At 43.5% G+C, this 18,898-nt stretch overlaps 1 protein-coding gene across 4 annotated transcripts in view; it reads left to right on the top strand.

Annotated features, from left to right (window-relative positions):
• The window catches only part of hipk2 (homeodomain interacting protein kinase 2), a 72,952-nt gene that overhangs the window by 6,488 nt on the left and 47,566 nt on the right, over window positions 1-18,898 (top strand). For all 4 annotated transcript variants that reach the window (XM_029432880.1, XM_029432878.1, XM_029432879.1 and 1 more), the window contains exon 2: window positions 10,560-11,727. In XM_029432880.1, the coding sequence (XP_029288740.1) occupies window positions 10,560-11,727 (1,168 nt within the window). The remainder of the gene's footprint in view (window positions 1-10,559; window positions 11,728-18,898) is intronic.

Below are 18,898 nucleotides of genomic sequence, written 5' to 3'. Positions count from 1 at the left end.
ATGAAAATGAGCAGCTTTAGCCCTTTCCTTTTGCTCTCATGATCTTTCTCACATGTCATTCCTCCACTCTTACTCAATCTTATCATTTTGTTTTCTCTACATGCTTTGTTATTCTCATTTTTCTAGAACACCATGCTAGCCAGAAATGCAAATAAAAAGTGGCGGTCGCTGTTAAAAAAAAGGCGCCCCTCCCTCTCAAGTGATGTCTTTTTTCTTAATTTGGTTCAGCTTTCTTAGGAATCCTGTATTCCCTGTGTAAAGTCAGTTTTTACTACACAGTAAACTAACAAGTTACACATCAAAAGGATCAGGAGATGGAAGTGACAACACGTACTGATGGAAATCTCTCAGAGGTTTTAAGAATTAAACTCATAAAATGTAGTCTCTATATGTATTTGATATTCACATATTGGGAGAAAATTATTTCTTCAATACCCACTGAAGGCTGGAAACCAAGCTTTTATGAGCTTTTAAGGGATAATGTAGAGTGAGAGATAAAAAAAAGTCATTGATTCAATTAGAATATCGTGTGGCGGCTCTAATACCACTCCAGCACTGACATGAGGAAACGCTAAATGTCCTAACTGTAAAAAATATCTCCTCACAGCTCTGAAGACATTTAGTAACATTCAGTTACAGCTTAAGTGAATGATTATGGTAGGCAGTTTGAACCTTTTTATAAAAATAAAGAAGCCATATTCTTCAGAAAGGTTTGAATAAATGGTTATGCCTTTGTTATTCCTATTATTTATTCTGAAAGCTTTACCAGCTATTTTATGTCAGTAGATTTATAGTGTGCATGCACTCTTTGCTTAGCTTTGAAGAACTCTAGTGCTCACAACACAGAAACAATAGTGACATGCATAACTAACAATGTTCCTCATACACTCCCCGTGTAAGTGTGGCCTATCATTATAAACTTTAAGTATGCATTCATTAACTAAACAGAATTCAGGAAGAGCAAAACCTGTTTATGTTTCTGTGCCCAAGTGTGCTGCAGCTTTAAGACACGCTGCACACCTTTTAGATGTACTCCTCACTTCAAAGCTTCAGGCACCATCATGGCTGTCCAGCAGCTCTGCCTGGCAGCCTTTTGAACTGACCCCTCGATTCAGCCTGAGAGAGTGAGAGGGAGAATGGCAGAGAGACAGAGAGTGAAAGAGATTGAAAAGTAAGGTCGAAAAAAATGGAGGGAGGGAGGCAGTGGAGCTTGGGTGGAGAGATGAATACCCCCTTGTGGGGGCCCATGGGCCTCAGGGGCAGTGCCAGAGGTCAGGGGAGTTTGGGAGGGGTTGGCAGTTGGTTAGGAGGTGTGGGGGTCAGTGGTCTAAGAGGGATTTCGGTGGTGGCGGCGGTGTTGGGGGTCTTAGATCTCAACCCTCGTCTCCTTAAACCTGTCTCTTCCTTACATCTGGGATCAGCACCGTCAGGCGAGGTGCCTGTCTCCTCAGCTCCCCTGACGGAGCCCAGCAGCTGCTAACACACGCAAACATGCTCCCACCCCTCCATCACTTTTAGAGAAGCTGGCCCAGAAAAAGGCCAAAAGTTGACATTTAGCCTTGCAAACATGTTCTCTTTCCTTTACTGATCCAGAGCGGTCCAGGCCTGGCACATTTTTTATTTGTGAGGAGGAGTTCTGCATTCGTAAGCATTCAACATTTAGACACGTTCATGTTACTGAGATGGATGCCACTTAATGCTGCGTTAAGGAGGATCCATCTCAGTAACATGAACCTCATTCAGATCCTTTCAACATTTCAATAGCCTGGACAAAAAATACCCCAGCTAGGCTAACACACTTACTAGCATTCCCATGTTTATTCACAGTAAAGCATCTTGGTGAATCATTATTTACTGGCTTCCCACAGGTCATCTTTTCCATCTGTTGAAATCCCTCGCAGCTACTACTCAGCTGGGAGTTTAGAAACAGCTCACAACACGGGAACAAACCCAAACTGCCAAAATCTTACACTAGATGGGTCTCGTTTCATGTAATTAAGTAAACAAAGTTTGTCATTATGGTTTTAATTGTAAAACCAAACATCTTTTCTTCTCCATTTGAAGATGTTTACCTTTTATACAAGCCAATTTGAACGTGTGCTCTTCATAGACTCAGTGTGGGGGTGTTAAACTGATGGTCAGAATAGCCATTTCTTGCCTGGCTTTGGCTGCTATTTTCAACTGCGAGGACACTGTAAATATAATCGGCTAAAGCCATGATTTTCACGCTGAATCAGACGCAGAGGGCTACGTTGGCTAGCCATATTTATTACCCCCCAAAAAGACTCAATACAGCCATGTTTACGACACACTGTCACTTGGATTAAGGACACATATGCTTTGCTAAATTGATGTGTGAGCATGTGTTTATGTGTGCTGCCATAATCTTTTAAAAAGCTGTTTGAATATATAGCATGGTGGGCCTCCTTACGTTGTCAAAGATAGAATAAAGCTACATAAAGGAGGGTTAAAAAGAAGACGATGAAGAGAGATTAGGAGATTAAAACAGTTTATCAAGCATGTGTATGGATGAGTCACCTGCAGTATGAAGGCAGGGGTGCATGTTGAGGCATTTTAAGAGGGAGAAAAAGGCTTCTGTAGTCTAAATTAGTCTGATCTATGGCCTTAATAGGCACAAAGCAGCAGCTTCACACACTCCGCTGAAATACCACACACTCTTGTCGCCTGGGGAGGCATGTGCACCATCTCCGGTTTGTATTTGATAGCAATGGTAGGTGGAGCATAGTGGGGGAGACAGGAAAGCAGGAGGCCAACCGTATGTGGGGGTTATAAAGAGCTGTGATGTGGTATAAATTGCCTGTTTCTTCCTCTGTCTGCCGTATTTGAGGCAGTAAAAAGGGCTTCATTGCAACAGCACCAATCATTATCAAACACATTGACTCAACATATCCTCATTTATCGGTTTTAGGATATCTTACGTAAAGTTACTCCAAATGTTCAAGTAACTGAGAGCTGCATGTAACAGCCAGGCATTGGTAGTTTTTTCTTGACCAGCTATGCATAAAACAAACAAAAGAAAGAAAAGATAATAATCTGCAAAGCATTTTTAGTCACCAATATCTTCTCCTAGCAACTCAACCCTCTGCTGTTTGAATACAGCTGTGTTTTGGAAATTCAGGAAGTGGTGGCGCTGCCTGCTTGTGATTGGTCCCCAGGTGCCTGGTCCGGTTGGACTGGTTCCTCTGTTGTCGGGGTTCATCGCAGGGTTTCCAAGGTGTGGGGCCTCAGATTAATCCCTTGTGGTGTGTGTATATGTGTGTGTGTGTGTGTGTGTGTGTGTGTGTGTGTGTGTGTGTGTGTGTGTGTGTGTGTGTGTGTGTGTGTGTGTGTGTGTGTGTGTGTGTGTGTTTTGGGGTGGTGGTTTCATGCATGTTGTTACTACACAACTAAGATTTTAAAGCTTTGACAAATAGTTAAGGAAGTCCTAAGATAGCACCAACACATGTGGAGTCTCAGAAATGCAGAAATGCAAGTCTGTGGGTACACGCCTATCCTGACACATGCACACACACATTGTGCACACACGCAGAGAGAGTTGTGTGCAGTGTTGGGTGCATCAAACAACAAGACGGGCATTATTGCAGCTGTCTCTGTTGGATGTTAATGCAGGAGCAGACTTTGACCCCTGAGGTGAAGAACACACCCAAAACTAATTCTTAGTAGTCTGTTCCATGGAACAAAGCAGGGTGGCTGGGTGGAGGCAATGATGCCGTGCAGCGCTCCCTCAAACCGACATCTTTCCCTGCGACTGTGTCAGTCATCGTCTTCAGTTTTTTACTCTCCAGCTGTTTGATTTTTTTTACTTTGCACTTCAAATCAATAGTTTATCAACCGCAAACAACGCTCCAAAAAAGAGTGAAGACTATTAACTCATCCAATTCTTTGGATTTGATAATCATGTTAGTCGGGTTAATACAAATCGGAACCTCACAAAGTGAATACCTGTTCGGAATATATTAGGCAACCCATGCCTAAATAAGTAGGGATCACACAAACGAAAATCGCAGTGGATAATGTTTTTTTCCTCCAACATTTTCTATCGTCGTTCTTTGTCTGAGAATATAATTATATTTGCGTGTCCAGGAATAGGTTAGACCCTTTAGAAATAAAATTAAGGTCTCCGTCTCGGAAAGGCTCCTCTTTTAAAAACCTCATTCTACTCCTGTAGCTAACATGAACACGGCTCCTTGTGTTTGTGTACGCAGGCATGTGTGTCCCTGTGTGAACGTCAGCCTCATTGTATTTCATTTTCTGTTTGCATATCACCAGCTTTTGTCCTTCACTTACTGAAGCGCCATCCTTTCAAAACCTCAGGTTGTTGTACGTTGCAAGGGCAGCAAAACAAGGCCGCCATTCACATTCATACTAAAAGCCTCATACTTTGTCTGTAGATTATAGCAGAACACAGTGGGCACACAACAAAATCCATACTGCTTCGGCCGCTCTCAAATCAATTTGCCATTGTACAATGTTGTCTTCCCACATTGTACTCATCTGTGTGTCCTCCCCCATTGTTGTCTGTGTTGGGTTACTGTTTTCTTGCCTGCAGTTCTCATATGTTGATCTCATTATAGTACATTGTGTCCAGCTGTCATTGTTGATCCTAATGACATAAGAGGAAGTACGGTGTAGTGGGGCGTTTCTCACTGTGTCTACATGATAAGCATTCTGGAGAACGGCTGCTTATCAGGTGTGTGTCCCTGCATGGCCCAGCACTGTGTTTGCAACTGTAGTCAAATGCAGCACAGCATGATGCATGCAGTGGATGTTAATAGTAGTGCAGTCGAGCCATGAGTTAACAGGTGCCATTGGTTTATAGTTGCACACGTTTTTTTCTCACTTTATGCTGCCACACACGAGGCCTTGCACACATAGAACAAATAGTTTTTCTGTCTCACATTCACTCTTTTACTTCTGCTGCAGCAAGGACATTTATTGCAAGGCCTCTTTCTTTCTTTCTTTCTTTCCTTCTTTCTTTCTTTCTTTCTCTTTCTTTCTCTTTTCTCTCTCTCTCTCTCTCTCTCTCTCTCTCTCTCTCTCTCTCTCTCTCTCTCTCTCTCTCTCTCTCTCTCTCTCTCTCTCTCTCTCTCTCGGTGGGGAGGAAGTTGGGTGCTGTGCTTTGTACACTTGCTACACTCGTGATTTGATTAATAAGAAATCCAGCTCAAGCAGTGCCACTCTGCCACCCCTTCCTCCTCCCCCTTGCGCTCCTCCTCATCTCTCGCTCCTCTCCTCCACCCTGTGCCTTGGTTCAGAGCCTAGTTAGGCTGACCTGGCAGTATAAACAAGGCAAATGTTTTTCTCACACCAGCCGTTTTACGACCACACTTACAATGTTAATGGAAGCCTCCTTATCTACTGACAGTTACCCAGGGGGGCAAGGTTTTGCAGCTTTGCTTTAGATTACAAGTGTTAATATTTGAACTTTTACTAGGCAAGTTATCATTGCTTAGTTGTTTTTTTTTTTGTAAAAAAACCACTCCACACAGTGATGTGAATGTATGTGTCTTTATGCGCCTGTTAGTATAGGTCTGTTCCTGTTTACGTATCTATGCATTTGCATTTGAACTAGTGCTGACCGAACACGTTATCTCGCAGCTAACACAACATGTTGTATCTTTTGCTGTTTGCTTCCAGGAAGGGGAGAGTTGAGGGAGTGTCACATTTACAGCAGGCATGTTGCTGATTTACGAGTTGAGAAGTCCTGTAGCGCCTGTCAAACAACATTTACATTTTCCTCTTACGCTGTCAATATGTTAGATGGATATTTGTCCTCTTTTGTGCGTTTGTATGAGAGACACGGCGAGCCAATTCCAACTGGTCAAATACTGTGGTTAGGATAAGCATAAAGGCTGATGGAGCAGCAGCCTGCATGACAGTATCTCCCCATGAGCTCGTCTGATGCATTATTCTATAAATAAGCAGAGATGAGAGAGCTAAAAAGGCAGACAGGGTGGTCAATAGTGGATGAGGGTGAGAGAGAGAGAGCGAGAGAGAGAGACTATGCAGTGTCAAGCTCCAGCTCCCCTACTGAGGGTAGAACTCGAGGATAGGCTGCTCTGTGTGGACAATATGTTCCTCTTCAGTGGTGCGTTCCCTGTTGTGTTTAACCCCAAAGTCACTGTCCCGCTACAGGTTTTTCACCAGTGGTGCTGTTGGCCATGTAGATGCAGATGGGTGAAAAATTAAAAGACAAGCTGAATAAACGAAACAGATACAGATGCTTCCATACAGAGTTCAGGGGCTCACTGACAAAATAGATGTAATTGATAGGCTATGGCCCTCAACTAGGAATGGGACAATATGAAATTAAATGAAAATGCATCACAAAATATGCTTAAAATTCTTAAAATGGCAGTAACCCTAACCCTAACCCTAACCCTGTAATTCATTTACCTTACATTTGTTAAGAAACTAACATCTTTATTACATAACAAATATAATTTTTAGTGGAAAACAAACAATCAAACAATGTTAAATAAGGTAATTATACATCATAAGTCCCCCCCTGCATAAATAAAGAATAAATTCATTTGAAAATGGCATCATTATGTGAGTCTGTTCTTTCTTACATGATAATTCATGTATTTAAAAAGAAAATCAGGCTCTACTTTTACTCTTTTACCATGACAGAGAGCTAGACAGCTTTTTCAAGTCACTCCTTTCCTTTGAGAATTTATAAGAGGGGGAATTGAAGCTGCTGCTACTTTCGTTGGTCTTCCATCTTCATTGTTTTCAGAAAAGGGATGGAGGTGCGGCAAGTAACATGCAAACAGCAGCGAAGGGTGAGATAATGCTTTGTCTAGACAGTCAAAAGTCATTTCATTAGCCAGCTATTTGCCCCTCACCCTTCAGTCCTGCAGATACTGGGATGTCCAGTAAAGAGACAGGGTCATCAGAGCGTCTCCGTCGGTGTCGGTAGCCATTAGGCCTCAGGACGTAGTCCAAATATATCCAGGCCAGGGAACATCGACCAGACAGACCTGACTACTATCTCTGGATAGTCTCCTTGGTAATGGCTGGGGTATCTATTTAAACTTAAAAGCCTGATTTTATTAGAGCTGCAATGATTAGTCGATCGACAGTGAAATAATCGGCAACTATTTTGATAAACAATTAATCATTGACATCATTTTTTTGTGTAAAAATGGCAGAAAAAGCTGTTTTCAGCATTGCATGTATAAATATTTCCTGCTTTTCTCCGTTTTATATAATATTTAAATGCATATATTGCAAAACAAGACATTTGAAGGCATCACCTTGGACTTCGATAAACTGGGAAGGACATTTTTCAATATTTTCTGACAATTTATAGACCAAATGATTAATCGATTAGCCTAGAAAATAATCGGCAGATTAATATATAATGAAAATAATCTGTTACATTAATTTTTTTCTCTAGACTTAAATCGTATAAAATTAAGATTTGTGTAAAGCCAGAGCTTTGCTGACAGTCATGGACGAGAATGATAAGCTGGTTTTGTATTAAAATACTATTTGTAACTACAAAGGACTATTTGGCAGGTTTGGTGGTGTCTAAAGGCGTCCTCATCAATGCTCTCTGTCATGTTGTCAGTATAAATGACGGGTTTAATAAAAGAGCGTAAACAGAAGCAGGTCACCGGCGAGAATGTGAGGGCCACTCAAGGCCCCGCTATCCTTCCCTCCCTTTCAGTCCATCTCTCGCCCTCGCATGGCATGCAAAACGGCCCTGATCCTCCCAAAAAGAAGATTAACAAAGCCCTGGCTGAGAAGTAATCTCTCTAAAAACATTGACTCCTACCATTTCAACATGCTGCCTCTAAACAGTGGAAAATGCCTCTCTGGTATGCTTAATTGCACTACGTGGGACACACAGGGTTCCTTTAGGTATGTTAAATGGAAAGCTTTGGCTACTGAAGGCATTCCAACATTGTAAATGCACAACAATGGACCTTAACAGTTTGCGCTTGGCATTGGGTTCAGAAATTCAAATAAACTTCAAGAGGACATTTTCAAGGGAAAGTCTGTGTTGTTTCTGACAACGGTATAGAGGGTTTGGCTGTTCAGATTCTAGATCATAAATATGTTTGAACTTCAGTTTGTATGAAGAGTGATTAATGAAGACTGGAGCCGCTTTCCCAAAGAAGTATAATTGGTCACATTGTTGCCTGTGTATGTTGTCATGAGATAACATTCCAACCATTTGACCTCTTACTTTTGGTGCATTTAATTACTTATCTGCGTTCCGCACAGGATTCTAAACTGCGGTGTTGTTTGTACATATTTAAGTTTTGCGGCAAAAACCAGCTATGCAGAATTTCAACAAGTCAACGCTGATTTTCAAGAATGTCCTATTCATTTATAAATATTTTTGTCAGCTGTATTTTAGAAGACTTCCCCAGTTTAAGGGAATATGTGTGGCCTTCAGTTCATTGCACCGCGTAGGCAATGTCAAGTGAACTCTTTGACCACAGTGTTAAAACTGACAGAGAGTCAATGAGTGACTAAGATCAGGGTTGAGGAGGAATTCATGTGATGCTAATGCAAAGAGCAGCTAGCCTCGATCTGGACTTGTAAAACCCTGAGCTATCCAAAATCATACTGACAGATATGTAATGCTGGAATTTTCCATAAGAGGAACAAGCCAGCTCTGTGTCTGTTCATCCATCTTTGTGTCCATCAGTCTGTGATTATCCTGTCATGCTCTCAGTCACACACTGTTGCTGCTGCTCTGTGACGCCATCCCATCATTCAAATTATTTTTAGCGTAAAGTCCAGGCACAGCAATTGGTAATCCAAGGAGTGACATCTGGCCTTCAGGGCTTATGTGATTAGCAGAGAGCCTTGCCCCTAATAGCCTAGCGGACGATCTTCATTACCTCTCTGGACTATAGCACTGGTCATGAAGTGGCGTGGGCACTTAACAACAAACAAAAAAATCGTAATAATTGTTTAGAGCACATATGTGCAGTTATCATGCTTGAGGCTTGAGAAGTTAATATGTCAGGAAACAGGGAGGTGCTATTCTACATCAGCTACTGTACGACACCCTACCGAGCTTACAGTGAGCACTCTAATGTGCCCTGTAGCTGCAATCCTGCAGCATTAGGGCTAAAACCTGATGACCACGCCGATAACTAGTAAGTCCAAGCAAGAAACTCTAAAAAAGGAGGAGGAAGAGAGGTTAAGAGAGTTAAAAACAACAACAAATGAGGCAAAGTAAAGTGGAGGGCTGCCAACGTACTACTGAATTAATCATCATCACCACTCAAAGGGCTAATAATGACAATTTCTGTCCGCAGAAGAGAGCCCACAATCATGGAAGTCCTCCCATCTTTGAAGGGAATGCTCTTCTAATTATCTTTGACCAGAACAAAACTTCCCAGCTTTCAAGATGTCTATTAAACACACAAAATAAGCAAGCTAAGTTTAAAAGCTGCAAGGATTTTGTTAGTGTTTGTGTGCGGGCTGCGACCAGCGACCATAGCGTTCTTTGATTCCTGCATCAGTTGATCAACAGCAAGGCCTAATTGCGTCGGCATTGGCACGGCCAGGTGGAAGCTCTTAGTTTGTTAGCAGTAAACTCATTTTGGATTTACTGGAAACTGTTTAAACATAGCATTACTACAAGTCTCGTATAATCTTCCTTGTGCTGTAATAATCATTTCAATGTTACAAACAAGCTTGTTTGCAAAGCGAGATATAAAGAAAGGGACTATTTTTGGGCAGTTGTTTGCTTGGAGAAGCTTTTGCTTATTCTGAGGCAGCTTGTTCTCAAGAGTTCAGAGCGCAGCCTCGCTGCAGTTTTGCTTTTGTTTTGTTGTCTTCAGGATCTGTAGCTGAGAGGGAGTTCATTGCCCCTCTCCTGTTCTCATAGTTACTTAAACCAAATGTCTTCCTCCACCTTTCCTAAAGTGAGTAATTGTGTACCAATAAATGCAAGGGCTGTAGTGGGGAAGGGAACTGCAATCATTCCTTGAGACCTTTTTCTGGGCCTGTTTTTGTGTACAGTTTTGTGTTGCTCTGCTGTCTCTGTGGAGTGTCCCATGAAAGGGTATTCTTTTAGTATTCACTCAGCCTATTTACTTTGCTGCAGATGGGGGAATGGCATTTCCTCAGCATGAACCAGTGGTTTGCATAAGCACATCTAAACCTGCTTATCTTTCTGCTTAACATTCAAGCTTTTATCTATGTTATATAACAATCTAAAAAAAAACATTGTATAAAAAAAAAAAAATCCCAACAGTTTTTAATGACGCATTATCTGAATAAAAAAATCCTACATGATACATAGAAACAATTTAATGCCAAAGCAACACATGCTTGGTGACCTGTTGAAGGTCATTTAATGCTTGTTACTTAACTGTGATTTTAAAGAGTTTATGAACATATGAACATTTATGCTTAGTGTTTTAATGACCTGCTCTGAGCCAAGCTGTCTTTATTTAAAGCTACTGACTACCACTCGTGTTTCAGACACTCTCAATTTCCTAACCTCTCACTTTCACCCTCCCCTGTCCTTTTTGCTCCTCCCCTGTACCCCCCTCTTGTCACAGGTATGGCCTCGCAAGTGCAAGTGTTCTCCCCTCACACTCTCCAATCAAGTGCCTTCTTTAGCGTGAAGAAACTGAAGGTGGAGCAGAGTTGTAACTGGGATATGACAGGGTACGGCACACACAGCAAAGTCTACAGCCACAACAGCAGCAAGAACTTGTCGGCCGCCAGTGGAATCCTCGGCATTAACAGTTCCCTGCAGGTTGTCAGCTCCACCCTGCCCTACGAGCAGGCACTCATCTTCCCAGCCAGCGCGGGCCACATTGTGGTTGCCTCAGCCAGCAGCACTTCGGGGGCCGTGGGGTCTCTGCTGGGCAGCGGGGGTGGAGGCAGCAGCAGCAACAGCAGTGGTGGTGGAGGTGGCGGCGGCAGTGGCTTGGGTGGCGGAGTTGGTGTTCACAACCTGACACGCCGCAGCACGGTCAGTCTCCTTGACACCTACCAGCGATGCGGGCTTAAACGCAAAAGTGAAGAGCTTGACAGCAACAGCAGCGTGCATATCATTGAGGAGCACGGCCTATCGATGATCCAGAACGGAGCAGTCAGTGGAGCCACGGTGGCCACAGCCACCTCCACCGCAACGTCCAAGAACATCGGCTCCAATAGCGAGGGGGACTACCAGCTGGTTCAACATGAGGTGCTTTGCTCCATGACCAACACCTACGAAGTGCTGGAGTTCTTGGGGCGAGGAACCTTTGGACAGGTGGTTAAGTGCTGGAAGAGGGGCACCAACGAGATTGTGGCGATAAAGATCTTGAAAAACCACCCGTCGTATGCACGGCAGGGTCAGATCGAGGTCAGCATCTTGGCGCGTCTCAGCACAGAGAATGCAGATGACTACAACTTTGTGAGGGCCTACGAGTGCTTCCAGCACAAGAACCACACGTGCCTGGTATTTGAGATGCTGGAGCAGAACCTGTACGACTTCCTCAAGCAGAACAAGTTCAGCCCTCTGCCGCTCAAATACATCAGACCCGTGCTACAGCAGGTGGCCACAGCGCTAATGAAACTGAAGAGCCTGGGGCTGATCCATGCTGACCTAAAGCCAGAGAACATCATGCTCGTGGACCCGTCTCGACAGCCCTACCGGGTCAAAGTCATTGACTTTGGCTCAGCCAGCCATGTGTCAAAAGCAGTCTGCTCTACTTATCTACAGTCCAGATACTACAGGTAAGAGCTGCAGCTTTGACATGATTATTATTTTGTTATGAAATGGATATGAAAGACTTAATTTAGGCAATTTATGTAACATTGCAGATGCAAAGAGGATATGGCACAAAGAAAAAGAGACGTGTCCCTCTGTTTGTCCCTGTTCGGTCTGTTTGGACGATCATTGTGTTTTCTGCATCTTGTTTGATTTATCCCAGCTTTAATAGGAATGTTTTTCCAGTTGAGCTGATTATTTGGCCAAACACCCAGATGTGATGCCAGCCTTATGAGCTGCTGCTGAAGTTCTCTCTCTCTTCCCTCCGATTCTGCCCTTCCTGTTAGCTTGTTTACCCTTGTAGTTACCTACCCTTCCAGTGTGGGATAGAATAGTAAAACTCGAAGGTTTGCTGAGTAGACAGCTGCTTATTGTGTTTAATTTGATAAAACATGTTGTAGTGTTACTTTGAAGAGAATCAAAGGCCTGTTTAATTCTTCCAAAACTTGCTGAAACTGGTAAAGACGAGACAGACCGCAAGAAATATTTGAAGAAGTACATTTTTTTTACTGTTATTGAGAGGTTCAGGGGAAGAAAGTGTTTTTTCCTGTTTTTCAACAGAAGGTTTTTGAAAAAATCTCAGAGAAACTCCCTCATTGAAAAAGGGCACCAATCATGTGGGGTGGCAGCCTGCCCATAGGCTTCTATTCACCCCTCTGCTCCCCAGGCCCCCGGACCCTCAGCCCCCCATCACCATAGCTGGCTCCCATTTCCCCCAGGATAGAGATGAGGGGTCAGCCTGAGTTCTCCTGTAATATGTGCCTGTAATCCACACCAGCGGGCCCTGCATTAGAACCAGATGAGTCTTCGGGAAGGCCTTTTCTTTCTTCTCCCGGTACTTCTTAAACAATCTTTTTTCGCCCATTGCAAACAGTGTGTTTAGGTTTCAGCGGCGGCAGCGTTGGGGGAACTGTGAGAGGAATCAAACAGTGTCCATGTCCTTACAGAGAGAAGCTTTGTTTGGGGCTCAGGCCTGGTGCCGGGGGCCTGGGCTAAGGGAAGAACAGGTGTGTGTGAGCCGTGGTACCACACATGTAAACACACACACACACCCACATACATATACACATGCCAGGTGGTGGCTCTGCAACTGCGCAGAACGTAGATTATGTTGAGAGTAGTTTGTGGTCCCCATTCAGAGTTGGGTTTTGTTATCTTTACAGTTTATCACTGGCTTTTTAAATGTGCTACACTGAAGACCATTGTTTCTGTTAAAACAGGAAGGTGGCAATACTTTTATCACAGCTGACAGGTGTTTTACTTTATTTGAGCTAAAGAGTTTATTGAACTGTACTTTATAAACACTTCTCCCCAACTGTCTGCTAAACCTACAATATATTAAGATCCCTGTATGGGAATTGGATTGTACATGTCAACAGGGCAGTGCTGTTATATCAGTTTAAGTAGCTCATCCTGAAGTAAACACCACTAGTAGCCTGTTGTTTTTGCTCCTGGGCTGTAGGTCAACAAGCAGGCCATAAATGTTCTTGTTTATTTTCTCGGGGAGTGACGAGTGGAGGAGAGTGGAGAGATCATCCCGTCATTTCCTCTTGGCAGCAGAGGAGGGGAAAGAAAGGCTGACATTGACCAGAAAATTACCCGGCAGCCACCAAAACCAAAACCAGGGACTTGGTGACCCTAGTTTGAGGCATTGGGAGTGGTGTGTGTGTGTGTCACAGGCTTTTCTGTACTGCACAATGTCATGCACGTACAGTATTAAAGCAGCAAGAGTGTCTTTGCTTTACCAGGTTTCATTGTGAGGAATGAGGCAAGTCTTACAATTCAATTCAAAGAGTGAGCTCATGGGAGATGAGCACTACGGGTGTCTCTGTATCGCATGCCGTTTGGGCAGCAAACAAACTTCGGCTGCGGGTAGAGTTCATGGTGAGTTCAAAAGCTTAGAGGAGAACATCAAACCATCTTTGATGATTTCAGTAGAGATGATTGCGGGATAGTTTCTGTTTGTATTTTGCAGACGTTACCTTTATTGGCTAGAGATTACATACAGGTGGGATTTGCCAGTAAGCAGGAATCGTGAAGATATTGTTCTCCTTTTTTCACTCTTTTCATACAGCTGAGAATAAAGAGAGAGTAGTTTTAAGCCCATTGCAGACATTATACATACAAAGCCATTATCACACGCTTTTGCGTACATTCATCTGGTGGGAACTTCATATCCCTCACACACTTAAATGCCATAGATAGCGTGTGTTGTAAGAGTCTTGCAAATGACTTGTGGATTTTCCACAAGGTTGACTCATGCAAATAAAATGCCAGAATTCAAGGTAAACAAGTGATGTGCTATTTGCAAGAACAGCTCTCAGGGTGCTTAGAGTTTCAACTTTGTTCGCTTCAGTGCTTAAAGAATACAGCTGATCTCATCTATCCTTAACAAATGGGCCTGTCTGTTGCACTTCTGCACTCGGTGCCACTCAACCTGAATACAGTCTTCCTACTATCGTTTAAATGTATTATAACCTTAAGCCATCTGTGTTCTAATTGTTGTGTGGAGTATGTCCTTTATTACATACAATACTGACCTACTCCTTGTCCTACTGTTTATATCCTTCTCTCCTCTCCTCTGCTGCTACCCTTCTTCCCTCTTGCCTATAGCTAATGACGTAACAGGTAAGCCAGCTAGTCAAGCTTACCCTTTGCTAGATAAAGGGATTATTGTCTTGTCCCAGGTGGGCATGTTTGTCCTATTTATCTCATCAGGTAAAGGCCATGAGATGGGTGGAATGCAACAAGATTATTTAGGTTTATGATAAGGTTCCTGAGGCAATGCAGCCGGCTGGAGCCGGTCTTGTGGTGCCTGCTGGTAGAGAAAGGGAGGTGTAGTGTGCAGACAGAAGGCAGGGATGGTAGGAAGAGACACTTTCTCACTCTACGTGACTGTCTGCTGGATTGTCCAAAGGCCTTGTCATATAGGGATGGGATTCTGGTGTCTCTAAATGACTGCTCTGTTTCCATGCCTTTTTGTATATTCAGTAGCGGCCTTCATGGAACTGAAGCTGGGGTCTGGTCCATTGCAACCAACTGATCTGGGGTTCCCAAATTGGAAACCTTAGCCCAAGCCAATATTATACTCAAAATACTCCTCATCACTGACACTAGACATACACTTAAGAGGTCAGTATGCAGATCATTGAGGTCCACTCAATGGAAGTAGTCAAACAGCATCTGAATGCCGCTCCCCACACAGCTTTCCAATGTTGGAATTTGGGGGGAGGTCGTCTGGCAATTTCTGTAACTTTAGTAAACCGACAATCCGACAATCACACCCAATTCACGCAGCGACTATCCAAGGTGTGCAGAGGTGAGAAATTAGTCAGAGCTTAAACTTCTTTCTCAAGCGTCTTCCCGGAGAGACTGTTTGAAAGTGTGTGCCATTATCCCCGCATTTAGATAATTCATTATCGTGCCTAGCCCCTCTCTTCTCACCTACCTTCAAGTGTGGCCGTTTCAGAACATCTGTAAACAATTTTTCCCTTCATTTCCATGGTCCTTTTCTTGCTTTTTCTTTTTCTGTACACATACAGAAACGCTTTCTCGCAGTGGCAGTTTTACAGAGGCTTGCTTAATTGCCACAAGACAGAGGAAGAAAGAAAGAGACAGAGCAATTTCCTCCAGTAATTAAACATCTTTATATTAACAACCTGGAAGCCTGAAGCTGTATTGCACATACTGCACTCATGTCAGCACCTGCCAACTTGTACCTGCACACATCACAGACTCACATGAGAAACATATATGGTACATACTCTACAGTAGTATAGCCTGAGGAATTAGCCGATTAGACATTGTGGGCGAAAGGAAAATGAGTATCTGAGAGGGAGGAAAGGACTTGTTGATGTCACCAGTGATCTGAAGTGGCCAGTACTCTCACTGCTTATCAGTGCGAAGCAAAAGGCCTCTGGCAGAAGAGATCTTAATGTATCCGGATGGAAACTTCACAAAAAGCTCAAATTATGGAACTCTTTGCACTTTCTACTTTTAGAGCCTGTATCTTTTTATACATGTTGGCAGTAAAGATGGGTGCAGCTGATGCTACAGTAACATCTCTGGCACCACTGGGCTGTATGTCGAAAGCTTTAATAACTGATGAAATATGTATCCGTCTCCATCAGGGGTGGTGCAGTCACTGCTCGGGCTGAGTGTAAGACGAGCCCCCGCCCAACCTGTCTATCTGTCTCTCTATCTGTTGCACAACCAGACAGACAGAGCAGGCGTTCCAGCACATTTACCCTGCCTCCGTGCGAAACATCAAGGGGTGTTTTAATGAATGAGGTTGCTATTAGTTACTGTTCTGTGAAGCGTGTGTGTGTGTGTGTGTGTGTGTGTGTGTGTGTGTGTGTGTGTGTGTGTGTGTGTGTGTGTGTGTGTGCCAGAGAGGGAGAGAAAAGTAGGTAAACGCCAGGATCAGGTTGCCACAGAGGAAAGATGGATTAGAAAAGAACGGAAAGGCAGATTCGCTTAGTGGCAGCGGCGGTGTTAATAGTGCAGGTGTTGTTTACGTGAAGATGTTCGAGAAAGTATCTTGAACGGGAAGGAGAATGGGGAAGAGGGATGGAGGTGGGGGGCGAGTGTAGAAGGCCGTTGTTTTACATTCCTTACCAGCACCTGGAACAGCGCTCTTTTCCCCCCAAGCCTTGGATTATTACTAATGCAGATGAGCTTTCATTAGGTTCAGCCTGACTGGGTGGTTGCTGTGGCACGTTGGGACTTTTTTTGCTGACTTTCTGGTTGCGTTTTTATTTTCCAGCTTGTGACCACTCGGGGCCTGTGCCATCCCCTTGTTGTTGACAGTAGATGCTAAAATTAAAGGCTATTATCAGCATATAAAAGAAAGCCACCTAAAATGATAATTACTGTACCCTATATTCACTACTTGGTATGACAGTCATAACACCTTAGTATGCATGACAGAATCCTAATAACCTGTTTTCTCATTTATAATTTGCCTCTGGGCAGCTTTTGCATGTGTCTCCACAGAGCAGGAGACATGTAGCAGCTAAGCTAATTAACTACCGGTAGTCAAGCATATGCATCGGAACATATACAATAGTCAACAGCTCACAATCATTTGGGTAAATAATGAATGAGAATTATTTAACACTAAAAAGTGAACTCGGCCACCTAGCTGATGGATACGCGTATCTATACACTCTGACAGGCTACCCCTGGTATGTGTGTGTGATGCAAGTGTGTGTGTTTGTGCGCCCCTGCTAGTGGGGGACTGTGTGCCCCTACTGTACGATGAGACGGGTTTTTACCACATCGTTTCACTTGTCTTTGTTCTCCCTCACAGTTCAATTTCCATACATTTCCCAGGATATTAAGCTGACGGAAATTAAGCTGCCTTGATAAAACACAGCGAGACGCCCACTTAAGCTCACTGAGGTTGCAATCTGTCTGCGCTATATTGATTGGCTTATTTGAAACATAGGATTTTTTCCTCACCTAAGCTTTTGGGGTGGTTAGTAAATGTTGGCAGCACACAAGTAGGAACTTGTTCAACCTTACAAGTGTTTGCTGCATATCACCGCAGGCTAACGGAGAAAATAATAAAGTGGAAGGTCATTAAAATGTCCAGACTCAACTGTAGGGTTACGACCACAGAACAATGGAATTTATTCTCTCACTTAAGTCTGATCATTAACTGGACAGGTGAAGTTTCTCTCAGCTGTGTTTGCATATTAATTTTCCTTCTTGCCACAGATTTGTCTTTATTTCTGAGAGTCAAGCACAAATGGGCTGGCAGGGTGATGGCTGCCATCAGCGGCAGACTGGCACAGGTGCCCCCGGGTCTAAATAAATCATGAGGCCTCCTGCTGATCCCCCCTTCCACCATTCCTGTATGCCCGCTATCCCTCCGCAGGGAGCTCCAGAAAGGGGGAAGCCCCCACCACTGTGCGCTGCCTCGGCTCCTTCCCGCCCTCCTTCCCTTTCTCTTCTTTCTCACCTTCCCTTCAGCCCCCCTCACCTCTTCCATCCACTTGCATGAATATTTAAAAGCCAGCACCAGGATGGAAAATATGCAGCAAGGGCAATGAAGACTTGCTAAAGGAAAAAAAAGAAATGTTCATTATGGGAACCTGAATTAACTTTTTTTTAAGGCGGGTCATGGGAGTATCGATAAGTGGTCCAATTACAGAGGAAGATACATATAAAGACAGAGATAAACAGAGACAGCAGTCAGAGAGAGAGAGACACACACAGGGCAGCAGAGACACTGAGAGAGGCTGATCCAAGCTATAGTTGTTCAGCTGGGGGGGATCGGGGAGGCCAGGCAGGGACCTGCAATTGGCTCCATGCTGGCTGTGTGTGTGTGTGTGTTCGGACTAACTGCCACTTTAACTGAGGATGCCTGGTGTGCAGAGGCCCATGCAGGCTCCCATGAAGTTTTCAACAGAACAAAACAGATGCATTTGTTTTCTCAATTGCAGGAATTTGCTAATGTGCATATACAAGGGTAAATAGTTTGGCTAATTTGCGGCAGGCAAGTGGGCAAAGCACTCCGTCGTTCAGCCAGCCAGCTGGGGCCCCTGTGTAGAGAGAAAAAGGAGGCTTTGATGACCCCCCCCTCCCATCTCTCTCTCTCTTCATTTAGTATCATCCCTGGCTCAACACACTAACTTGATTTTCTTCAAACTGCCATTTTAACGATTTTTTTTCCGCTTGCTTTTATGTCCCTCCCTTTAAAAAAAAAAAAGAAGTGTTCATTGTGTTTGTGAGAAGATGTTCGACAGCCCTGTTAAACATAGCTCATATTCATGGTGACAGTTGTCGCTCTATAAAAATGTTGCTATTTTTCATTGCAGATGGAAGAATTAAATGAGGCTCTGTTCTTACCACACAGGCTATTTTCAGCACGGCTCATAATGTCGTAAAGCGACATCGCCATGTGACTTTTAGATTCCAATTATTAACGCCTCACTTTGTTCGCATTTATGGTAGTCAGTGACGGATAAGATCATGAATGTTTTATTAAAGATATTTCACTTTAGTTAAGAGGGAAATATGACTTGAAAAGGGTATGAAATGAAATGATAGTTTAAGGCGTAGCAACATCAAAATAGGTTTTTAGATACATAACACATTTCTGATTTACAGGAAGTTTATTTTTGACCATTT

This window comes from Cottoperca gobio, chromosome 6 (assembly GCF_900634415.1).
Source record: "Cottoperca gobio chromosome 6, fCotGob3.1, whole genome shotgun sequence".
In the NCBI taxonomy this organism is placed as follows: domain Eukaryota; kingdom Metazoa; phylum Chordata; class Actinopteri; order Perciformes; family Bovichtidae; genus Cottoperca; species Cottoperca gobio.
This window is presented reverse-complemented; position numbering and strand designations above follow the sequence as displayed.